The sequence below is a fragment of the Desmodus rotundus genome, chromosome 13, assembly GCF_022682495.2.
Source record: "Desmodus rotundus isolate HL8 chromosome 13, HLdesRot8A.1, whole genome shotgun sequence".
NCBI classification, from domain to species: Eukaryota; Metazoa; Chordata; class Mammalia; order Chiroptera; family Phyllostomidae; genus Desmodus; species Desmodus rotundus.
The window spans coordinates 87,003,523-87,015,556 of record NC_071399.1 but is presented as its reverse complement, the minus strand read 5'-3'; the positions used below and the strand labels follow the sequence as shown (position 1 = coordinate 87,015,556).

General features: G+C 36.7%; 1 protein-coding gene across 1 annotated transcript in view; it reads left to right on the top strand.

Annotated features, from left to right (window-relative positions):
* Window positions 1-12,034, top strand: part of UGGT2 (UDP-glucose glycoprotein glucosyltransferase 2) — a 115,240-nt gene that overhangs the window by 14,744 nt on the left and 88,462 nt on the right. The window contains exons 5-6 of the mRNA XM_024566995.4: window positions 4,310-4,484; window positions 8,805-8,901. Of these exons, the coding sequence (XP_024422763.2) occupies window positions 4,310-4,484; window positions 8,805-8,901 (272 nt within the window). The remainder of the gene's footprint in view (window positions 1-4,309; window positions 4,485-8,804; window positions 8,902-12,034) is intronic.

The window sequence follows — 12,034 nt, the reverse complement described above, 5'->3', positions numbered from 1 at the left end:
GCTTTATATAAACAATAACCATATAAAAGTATGGATTTAACTGGGCTATATGTCTTCAGATGTAAACTGAATGTGTACCTTGGGAACAAAAAATTAATAAAAACAATAACCTAGTTCCTTTTTTTTTTTACTTCCAAGTATTGCATACAAACGAGTGTGGGAAGTTGCATGTGCCGCGTTCTTGTGGGTCTGCTCTCACCCCCCGTGGGATGTAAGGCCCGCAGGGAACCCATGCGGACATGCTGGTGCTCATGCCACTGTGGGCTGCGAATAGCGGAGCTCTTCCTTTCTGACCCAGAGGTCTCATGTCTTCTGCCAGTGTCTGTGAAACAGGAAATGCAAACTCGTTAGCTTGTAGATTAGGATGCAATCAGTTCCCTAGCCTGACAGAAGCCATGTATGTGTAAAGCATTAGATTTTTTCCCGTGAACCTTAGACCCATAATCCTTATTTTACACTACACTATCAGTCTTGGCCAGTGGTCGTTTTTTCTTACTTGAGCAAATATTTATGAATCTACATATGTATTTATAGTAATATAAATACTTCATTTTTCCCTCTCTGTAGATAGGTTTCTCATTGTTAATTTTTTTTCAGTTTTCTTTTTTTTTCAGTTTTTACAGATTAGATTTTTATGTTTTTTAAAGAAATGGCTGATAGAATTTATTCAACTTTTGTTGCTGTTTTTCTAATCTGTTACCTTTTGTATTCATGTTATTTGCTTCTTTTACCTTTGGTTGGGCTAAACACTTGGCTTGTTTTCCTTTTTTATTTTTTTTTCTAATCATAACACAGGTAAGACATCAAAGTGGTATTCCATTTCCTAAAAGAAGCTCTGCACAGTAGTTGGATTTCCTTGTCGGAGGCAGGGGGAGAAAGTCACTCTAACCAAGGATGGTGCTGGTGGCCGTCACTTTTTCCCAGACACGTAAACCACATGTTAGTAAGTCTGCCAAGTTTGGGGGCAGACTCATACCATGGGTCTTTGACCATGGAGCAGGAAGTAGGGAAGAGGTGAGGAATCACTCTACTTTTCTTTTTGGATAATAGGTTTTGTTTCAAGTGGTAAGGTATTATGTTTTAGTGATAAAGCTGACCATCAGATGTGATTCTAAGTTAAACTGCATAGATTTTATATTAGTGGGGTTTTTTGCTTTCAACGTATGCTATAGGGTTTATGTTAGTTTTCAGCTTCATTGAAGAGTTTTTGTCTTTTTCTGTGCCTTTGAAAATATTACTGGAAATTTGGTAATGGACTGTTAGGGACCACTCTCTGAATGCCACTTCAAATAGCATGCCCTTCTTTCTTTTTTTTTGTGGCTGTAAACTTTTTGTCCAAAATGGAAAGCTATATTTTTAAAGAAATAAATTATATGTGGTTATTATAAAATAATTCAGATACTTGAGAAAAATGCAAAGTAGAAAGGGAAAGTGACCCATAATTCTGTTGACAGTTTGGTATATATATTTTTTTAACCAACATGAGATTGTACTTTAAAGTACAATCCTAGAACCTTCTCTCACTCAACTATACACCCTTACGTGCCTTACACATAAATGGGTATAAATGTTGGTGCTCTCTGTGGTTATGTTTTACACTTCATTTCTAACATTTTTACTACCTTTAATTTGTATTCTTTCCCTTTATAATTTTAGTCAATTCAGTAAATGAGAATTTCTATTTTTTCCCCCTGTAATTTTTTCTTTATTTTTTCCATTACCATTTAGTCCCCTTATATCCTTCCCCCCAGCAATCACCACACTGTTGTCCATGTCCATGAGTCATTTTTAAATGTATCATATTCATCTATTAGGAGTACAGAATTTGTTCCTTTAATTTTTAGATGCATCTTATGTTAACTTACATTGAAAGGATATATTCCCAATGTACTGTTTAAACATAAAATTAGAATAATGTGCCCTGGCCAGGTGGCTCAGTTGAATGGAGCATCGTCCCATACACCAAAAAGGTTGTGGGTTCAATCCCCAGTCAGGGCACAAACCTACATTGCAGGTTTAATTCCTGTTCTGGAGGTATTAGAGAGGCAACCAATTGATGTTTCTCACTTACATCGATGTTTCTCTCTCCCTTATCCCCTCCTCTTTCTAAAAAATCAATAAAAACACACTGGCTGGTGTGGCTCAATGCATTGAGCATCAGCCTGTGATCCAAAAGGTCGCCAGTTCGATTCCCTGTCAGGGCACATGCTGGCATTGTGGGCCAGGTCCCTGGTTGGAGGCATGCAACTAGCAACCAACTGATGTTTCTCTTACACATTGATGTTTCTCTCTGTCTCTTTCTCCCTCCCTTCCCCCTCTCTGAAAATAAATAAAAATAAAATCTTTCAAAAATCAATAAAAACATATCCGTGGGTGAGGATTTAAAAAAATAAAATAATGGAACATGGACTTGAAACAATTATAAAATTCTCTTTACCACAGGCTTCTGTAACTTCTCCCCAGAAAAAAACAGTGCTCTCAAGTTCTTGTACGTCCTCTGGAAATAGGCAAGGTATCGTTAAAGAGCAATTCAAGGATCTGATTGGCTTATTCAGTGATTCATGGGTCTGGCAGCATCCTCTCTAGTAAACAGAAAGGTGCTCCAAGGAGCTGTACAACATGGGTTTGTATAGGCAGAAAGAGGCTGGCACAGAAGTTATTTCCGGCAAGGTTACCTTTTCATAGGGGGATGCCTGGGATCTCATCAGGAAGATTATTCCACTAGTATTAAGCAGGAAATTTGGGACTGATTGATTTAATATTCCATTCTTGGAGAGGCCGAAACTGCCATTAGATTAGTATTAAGTCTTGGCTTAGCAAAAGTGACTCCGTTTTGAGCCCGTTTCTTTTAACGTGTATACAAATCATAACTATGTAGGTATATACCCCTACTTTTATCATTAATGGCGGTATGCCATCCAATATTTGGTTCCTTCCTTTTTCCCCTTGACAGTGTTCTTGATTGATATTTTAGATTAAGTGGAGGTTTGCAAGAGTGAGAGGGAAGCATGATCGTTTCTTGAGCACCAAGCATGTGCTTTATGCTCTGCTAGATGATTTGCAGGCACTTTGGTAAATCCATAGGACATTCCTAGGAAGTGGCTGGAATTCTTCCTCTGGAGCTGGTAAAGAAATAGGCTCAAGAGCAATGAGATCGCCTACTTGCCCCAGGTCACAGAGTTAAGTACATAAAGCTAGAACTTGAAACCAATTGTGCTTGATTTGAAGACCCACGATCTTTTCCCTAGCAACTGCATCATTGTCATTGAGGTCCTCTTTCCCTCTTGCCTTGCCTTGGTATTGCTATTTAAAGGTAGTAGATGACTGAAAGATTGGAGAGATCTGAGTTCATTAAATAAAAGGTTATTTCTTAACACCTTTGTTGTTCATTTTTTTTTTGTTGTTCTTTCTACCTATTATATAGACTGTTATAGGGTGTGGGCTTAGGAATTCCATAGACAGGCGTTGAAATTCTGTCATTCTGTTTGAACTCCTGGATATTTAGAAACCTTAGAAGTTTCAGTGAATGATAGTGACTGTCTAAAAGAATTGTTCCGTATGAAGAATCTAGCACAGCGCCTAACAAATCAGGTGCCAAAGCCTATTTATGATGGCAGAGCCAGACCACAGAACTGTTCTCTTTTCCTCAAATCATACTTGAGGATTTAATGAACTGTCACTTATACAGGGTGGGGTAAAAGTAGGTTTACAATTATTCATATGCAAAATAATACAATAATAAATAATAACACAAGAATAAAATGTTTCGTGTACTCACGATTTTAAACCTGCTTTTGCCCCGCCCTGTATTAAGTAGTGACAATCTTTGTATGATATAGTAGTGCCTTAGTTCTGTTTTTTTAAAATACTTGAGACTCATTTTCAGTTGGAAAGTGAAGTATTTCTAATATTCAGCTTTGGAATATAATAGTTGAAAATGTGAGCTATAATAAATTTTATCATAACTGAAGAAAATACAATTTTTTTCATTGAAAAATATGTTTCCATTATGTTTACTATTTAAAGACAGCGAACCTTGTTGGAAAATAAAGTATTTCTAACATTTAGTTTTGGGTTAACCAAATTTTTTCCCGTCACCTAGAAGTTAGGTGCACGAAGTCACCACAGGACATGTACATTCATGTTCTGTGGTCATACGTGTGTGTGTGTGTGTGTGTAGGTGCGCGCGCTCCTAGAAGTTGTTTGATGAATGTGAATTACAGTGTCATGATATATTGCTCGCATGCGTTTTCTTTCAATTATTTTAAAAGCTTGTGTTTTTTTTGTTTTTTTGTTTTTTTAATTTTAGGCCTAGACCTTATCTTTTTGAAAGGGATCACAAGTTTCCTACAGACAACGAGAACCTACCAGTGATTATTCTCTATGCAGAAATGGGTACCAGGTCCTTTGGTAAATTTCACACAGTATTGTCTGAAAAAGCTCAAAATGGGGAAATTCTGTATGTTCTTCGTCATTACATTCAGGTACTACATGTTTTATTTGTTACTTTGGGTATAAAAATGCATTTTATAGTAGTTTTCTTAGATTTTTACATAGTAATTTTCATCAGGAATGTTATTTAAAGATTTAAAAAAACTGTCAACATAATACTAAAACCTGTAGAAAATTTTTGTGAGTTTACTTGAGCCAAATGGAGGACAATGGCGAGGAAGCAGAACCTCAACAGCTGGAGGAAATGCTCGGGAAAAGGGCAGATGGGTTGTTTTTTATTTCTCAGTTACAGATTTTAAAACATATATTCTGAATGCTAACCTTCTCTTCCATACTTTGTAAACATCTTCTAGTGTATTTCTGCTCGTGTTATATTAAAAAGGTATTTACAGAACAAATGATAATTTGATGCTGTCAGGTTTATCCAGCTTTTCTTTAATGGTTTTCCCTCATGATGTCAGAAAAACATTCTCTTAAATTTTTTTTGAGAGAATTAAAAATGCTATTCTTTGTTTTGATCCTTGATTTCTCGGCAATGTATTTGAATACTGTATTTTGCTGTGTATAATGTGCACTTTTTGGACCAGATTTTTGAGGGGGAAATATGGGTGCACACTATCCATGGGAATTAGTACTGAAGTGTGGGTGCACATTATACACAGTAAAATATGGTATGTTGTGAGGTAGAGAGATTATTTGAGGTTTTCCACATGAAAGTCGTAGGTCCTCCCATAATCAATTGAACAGTTGACTCTTGGTTCTAAGCCATCGTATACCAAGTTTCCATATAGGCATATTTGGTTTTAGACTCTGTTCTGTTTCAGTAATGTATATATGTTTGTTCTGCACAAATATAACATCATTTTAATTGCAGTAGCTTTCAGTCCTAAAGCAATCTGAGACAGAAGGACAAAGCTGAAGACATGATACTTTCTGACTTCAAACTGTATTATAAAGCTGTAGTAATCAAAACAGTATGGTGTCAGCATATCAACAGACACCTTGATCAGTGGAACAGAATAGTGAGCTTAGAAATAACCCATTCATATATGATAAACTAATATTTGAGAAAGGAGCCAGGAATACTCAGTGGGGAAATAGTCTCATCAATAAACAGTGCTGGCAAAACTGGAATGCCACATGCCAAAAATCAAACTGGACCCTATCTTACATCACTCACAAAAATTAACTTGAGATGAATTAAAGACTTATACTTAAAATGTGCACCCATAGGACTCCTTAGAAAAATAGGGAGAGGGCTCCTGACATTGCTATTGGCAATGACTTTCTGTATTTGACACCAAAAGCAAAGGCAGTAAAAGCAAAAATAAACAAGGGGACTCTTATCGAACTAAAAATCCTCTTCAGAGCAAAGGAAACCGACAAAATGGAAAGGCAACCTATGGAATGGGAAAAAATATTTGCAAATCAGATCTCTGGTAAGGGATTAATACCCAAAATATAAAGAACTCATACAACTCAATAACAAAACAAATAAAAGCCCCAATCCAATTAAAAACTGGGCAAAGGACCTGAGTAGACATTTTTCTAAAGTAAATGTTCAGATGGCCACAGGTACATGAAAAAGTGCTCAACATACTAATCATTGGGGAAGTGTAAACCAAAACCACAGTGAGATACCATCAGACAGCTGTTGGAACGGCTGTTGTCAAAAGAATAAAAATAGAAATGTTGGTGCGGATGTGGAGAAAAGGGAACCCTTGTGCACTGTTGCGAATGTAGCTTGGTGTTGCCAGTATGGAACAGAGTATGATGGTTCTTCAAAACATGAAAAATAGAACTGTCATGTGATCCAGCATTTCTATTTGTGCGTGTATTTCACAAGGAAGTGAAATCACTATCTGGAAAGGTATCTGCACCCCTAAGTTCATTGCAGCGTTACTTAGAATAGCCAAGATGTGGGAACAACCTATTTGTCTATCCATGGATGAGTGGATAACAAAATGGGGTGTGCGTGTGTGTGGTGAAGTGGACTATTATTCTTCCTTGAAAAAGAAGGGAATCTTGCCATTTGCAACAACATGAATGGGCCCTCAGGGCATTGTGCTAGGAGACATAAATCAGAGAAAGACAAATACTGTACTCCCGTATATGTGGAATCTAAAACATAACTGAACTCAAGAAATAGATAAAATATTGATGGGGTGGAGGCAGTGGGGTAGCGATGCGGGGTGGAAGTGGTCACAGGTACAGACTTCGGTTATGAGACAAGCAAGTTCTGGGGATGTAATGGACAGCGTGGTGACTGTGGGTAACAGCACTTTTTATATACTGGAAAGTTGAAAGTTGCTAGAGAGTAGATCTTACAAGTTCTCATCACAAGAAAAAATACTGTATGTGAGGTATGGATGTTAACTTACTGTGATTATTTCATAATATATACGTATATCAAATGATTGTTTTATACCTTGTTCATACAGTGTTATGTCAATTATATCAGAATAAGAATGGAAGTTGGATATTGAAGTATATGTTTATGTTTTTAAAAAAATGCCTCCCAGGTGATTCTAATATGGCCCCAGAGCATATGCTCATCTATTGAGAACCAGTCCCTTGATACTCTTTGCACGAGGTGACTATTAAATATACTGGCCAACCCTCTGGGCCCTTTGTAACAGCAAATTACAGCCTTACATTTGTACACTCAAAATATTTACATTGTGAATCCAATCAACATGTAATTCTAATAAAAATAGACTTATGCTACTTTTGAATAGCTACCTTTTTGTGGGGAAAGAAGAAAGCTACAATTCAAATTTTACAGTTAAATTTACAATTTTACAAATGGAGAAAGTAAATATGAATCTAATAAAAATTTATCTTTAACACTGAAGAGCTAATATTTCAGAACTGATCATGGAAATTGGTTATGTGAAATTGCATTTCTGTTATGAACTATAACAAACTAAGTGGGCTTGGAGCTTTGATTTGCTTAGCCACCAACTGATTGTCTTGTGTGAATAGTCAAAATGTATTTTTAAATTGAGCTGTATGAAATTGAAAAGGCTTTAAAAGATTTTCAACTGTGTCAGCTTACTATCATTAAAAACAACCTAGTTTTCTCATGCTATCTTTCATTATAGCATATGCCTGAAAAATTAGCAAATTAAATTGTAGTGTGGGCAGCAATGTTAAATACTTGTCTGCATATTTAGAACTAATTCTTACATCATATTTGGAAATAGAATAGTCCAGGAATAGTCACTTTGGTAACACATTTATTTTTAAGACTGGGGGAAAAGTTTAGGGAGAAAAGAGGAGGATAAAAAGAGTAGTATGTTCTTAAGGGTCTTCTTCCCTCCAGTTTCTGCTTTTTCCTCTGTCGTATTTAGGGTCACAATTTCACCTGTGCAACCTTGAATTAAGCAAAGACACATGGCATTTTCAAGGGAGTTTGCTGAGCACCAGGTCAGACTGATTGCCTCACCTGTGAAAGACTAGGCCCAATTATAGTGATTGTGGCACAGCTGGTAAGAATTTCAGTCTAGGAGCTAGAAAGGAACGTAGACATACTCATGCAGAGTGCTGACCTTTTCACTTGGCATAGTGCTTACCCTCTCCCGGTCCATCCGTGCTGTTGTAACGGGTAAGGTCACTTACCTTTTGAAAAACATGTGGTGACTTCTCTTCCTTGATAGGGTTATCTCTAGAAGTACATTTTATATTTGTTCTTTATAGAAGAGGGAAATGATGTCAAAAGTCTGGTCATAAATACTGCAGACAGTTCCGCTTCAGGCAGTTGTTGCCCTTCATTGCCAGAAGAGATCCTGATTTGTAGCATTTTATGTATTTCACTCATTGAGAAACATGGGGAAAAGTGAAATCAGGTTGGTCAGGCCCTGGGTGGTGATGTCTCCTTTGCCTCTACTTTCCAGTGGTTGCCTTTGGCAACACTCCAGCTGTCCTACATCTAGACAGCTAGCAAACGAACACCCTTTGCTGGGTTAGCAAGTCTTGTGTGGTCCCCAAAAGCAGTGCAGTTTTGTTTGAAACTTAATTGTATTGGATCCTCTGTTAACTCATGGGAGAGATGGGAAAGTTACCAGGGCATGACAGGAAAAGATCAGATGTTTTCAATATAAAAGAGTAATTAACACAGTCATGATGAGGTTTTTAGGAAGTAAACAAGTGGACATCAACCAAATTCTAGTTCCTTGATAGATTGGCAAGAGGGAGTATAAATATCCCCCAAGTAATTTTCAATGATTTCAAAGTTTTATTACTAGTAATTCACCCTAATGCCCTAATACACAGTAATACAGTTACAGTGAATTGAAAAGATGTTTGAGTAAATATTTTCTCTTTTTAAAAAAATCAATGTGTTTGAACAGAAACCATCATCACGGAAAATGTACTTATCTGGCTATGGTGTAGAGCTGGCAATTAAGAGTACAGAATACAAAACTCTGGATGATACCCAACTTAAAAGTAAGTTTTCTCTCTGTATTTGAGTAGAATGAAAATTTGAAGGCTTGTATCATTTGTTTCTTTAAAAATTTCATGCCTAAAATTCTACCTGTGTTAATATGAGTCTGGAGGTGGGGTAAACATGTTTTTCCTGACTTTGGAATTTAATTGTAAACTGAAAGAAATATATTTAATATTACAGTCAAACCTCAGTTCTCAAATGTGTCCCATGTGGAACAATTCGGTTCTCAACCAAGTTGTTCACGGGACAGTGTCTCGGTTGTCAAGCAGAAATTTGGTTCTAGACCTGACAGCCTGTTCATGCTGACACCTGTGTGGTCTGTCACTCGTCTTTCAGGCGACAAAGGAGAGAATGCACAAGTGTATGATTTGGTTTCTGAAGAAACTGCTTCTCGAACAGCCTTCCATAATAAAGTTCGAGAATCAAGGTTCCACTGTATTATGCTCTCATAAGCTTATTTAAAAATTGGAACTAGCGTCTTATTTTGCTTATACCCAATGTCTTACCAACCATCTTTCAGCAACATATTTAAAAATGATACTATAAGTTACACTGAGACAATAGAGGAAGCTGTTCATGGCTCCAGGTGGCTGGCCCTGGCGCTTGGGCTGGCGCGATGAGCCCAGCCCACCCCTCTGGGTGGGGGTGAGGGGTCTAAGGGATCAGTATCTCAGTAAGCCTGAAACTCCTTTGTAACTCACTGCCTTAGGAAGGTTTCTCTAAAGTATTTATTTATAATGAAGTTGGGATGATGGTGGGTTTCTTTTTTTCTTTTTTGAAGTGGGATGAGAGAGGTCTGTGAATTGTTTGTTGAGATGAAGTAGGTTAGGTTTGTGATCTGCAAATCAGTCTGCCTATCATCCGGGTACTAAATGCATGCTCTAGAATAGGTGAAGAACTCTGAGGACCAAAACTAGAGAAGTTTCATAAACTTGTGGAAATCTTTTAGTACCTGGTTTCTCGGAAATGTATTTACATCTGATTCTTGGATAAGAGTTTTGAATTCATTCTTTTATATGCTCTCAGATGTGGATTCTGCTTCAGCTTTATTTTTCCACGCAGGATCTGCTCCTGAAGGCCCTGCCTTGATCGTAGACTTAGCTCTGGCCACTCCCACTGAATGTGGGTCAGATAAAGATCTGTATTACTGTAATTTAAATTCTGCTGAAGAGTTACGGGAGAAGTACAGTAGAAATAAATATTCAGACTTTACATATTTTCTAAGATAGATCACATATTAGGACACAAAACAAGTCTCAGTAAATTTAAGAAGATTAAAATCATCTCAAGCATCTTCTCTGACCATAATTGTGTGAAACTAGAAATTAATTAAAAGAGGAAAAAACTGGAAAACACACAAAGACATGAGGGCTAAATAACATGTTACTAAACAATGAATGGGTTAACAACGTGATTAAGGAAGAAGTCAAAATATACCTTGAGAAAAATGAAAACGAGGACATACCACCCCAGAATCTAGGGAACACAGGGAAAGCATTCCTAAGAGGAAAATTCATAGCATTAGAGGCCCACTTCAAGGAACAAAATTCTCAAATAAACAATCTAACTTTACACATAAAGATACTAGGAAAAAAAACCCAAACTGAGTAAAAGACTAAAGATGTGAGCAGACATAAACGAAAGGGTCTAATAAATACAAAATGTCAGACCAAGAGCAGATTCTTTGACAAGATCGATGAGATTGACAGACCTTTCACCAGACTCATCAAGAAAGAGAGAGAGAGAGAGAGAGAGAGAGAGAGGACCCAAAGAAAATCAGAAACGAAAGGAGGACCCAAAGAAAATCAGAAACGAAAGAGAAGTAACAACTGACACCAGGGAAATACAAAGGATTGCAGAAAGTATTACAACCAACTACATGCCGACAAGTTGTGGACAAAATGGATACATTTCTAGAAACAATGTTCCCAAAACTGAATTAGGAAGAATCAGAAAATCTGCATAGATCGATTACCACTAATAAAATTAAACCAGTAATCAAAAAACTTGCAACAAACAAAAGTCCTGGACTGTATGGCTTCACGGATGAATTTTACCAAACTTTCAAAGAATTTAATACCTTCTCAAAATACTCCAAAAAAATTCAAGAGGAGGGAACACTTTCAAGCTCATTTTACAAGGCCTCCATTATCCTAACTCCAAAACCAAATAAAGACACTACAAAGAAAGGTAATTTGGGCCAATACCCCTGATGAACATAGATGTTAAAATCCTCAACAAAATATTAGCACACCAAATACATCAGTGCATCAAAAAGACCATACATCATGATCAAGTGGGATTATTCTGGGGAAGCAAAGTTGATAGAAAATCCACAAATAAGTGTGATACATCATAAGCAAAATGAAGGATAAAAGTCACATAGTTACATGAATAAATGCAGAAAAAGGATTTGATAAAATGTATCACCCATTTATGATAAAAAAAAGCCTCTCAGCTAAGTGGGAATGAAAGGAATATACCTCAAAGTAATAAAGGCTGTACATGACAAACCCCCAGCCAGCATCATATTCAGAACTCACAGCATTTCTCTTTAAGATCGGGAACAAGACAGGGACGTCTGCTTCCACAACTCTCATTCAACATAGGAAGTCCTATTCCCAGCAATTAGACAGGAAGAAATACAGGCATCCAAATTGGAAAGGAAGAAGTAAAATTGCCATTATTTGCAGATCACATGATACTGTATATAGGGAACCTTAAAGATGCCACCAAAAACTACTAGAACTGATAAATGAATTCAGTAAAGTAGCAGGATATAAAAGAAATATCCAGAAATCAGCTGTATTTTTCTATATCAATAATGAACTCTCAGAAAGGGAAACTTAAATCAATCCTATTTACAAATAGGATTTACATCAGAAATAATAAAATATCTGGGAATAAATTTAACCAAGAATATAAAAGGCCTGTACTTGGAAAATTGTAAGACACTGAAGAAAGAAATTGAAGAAGATACAGATAAGTGGAAGCATGTTTATGGATAGGAAGAATTAACATCATTGAAATGTCCATACTACCCAAAGCAATCTATAGATTCAATGCAATTGCTATCATGATGCCAGTGGCATGTTTCACAGAACTAGAACAGATATTCCAAGAATTTATATG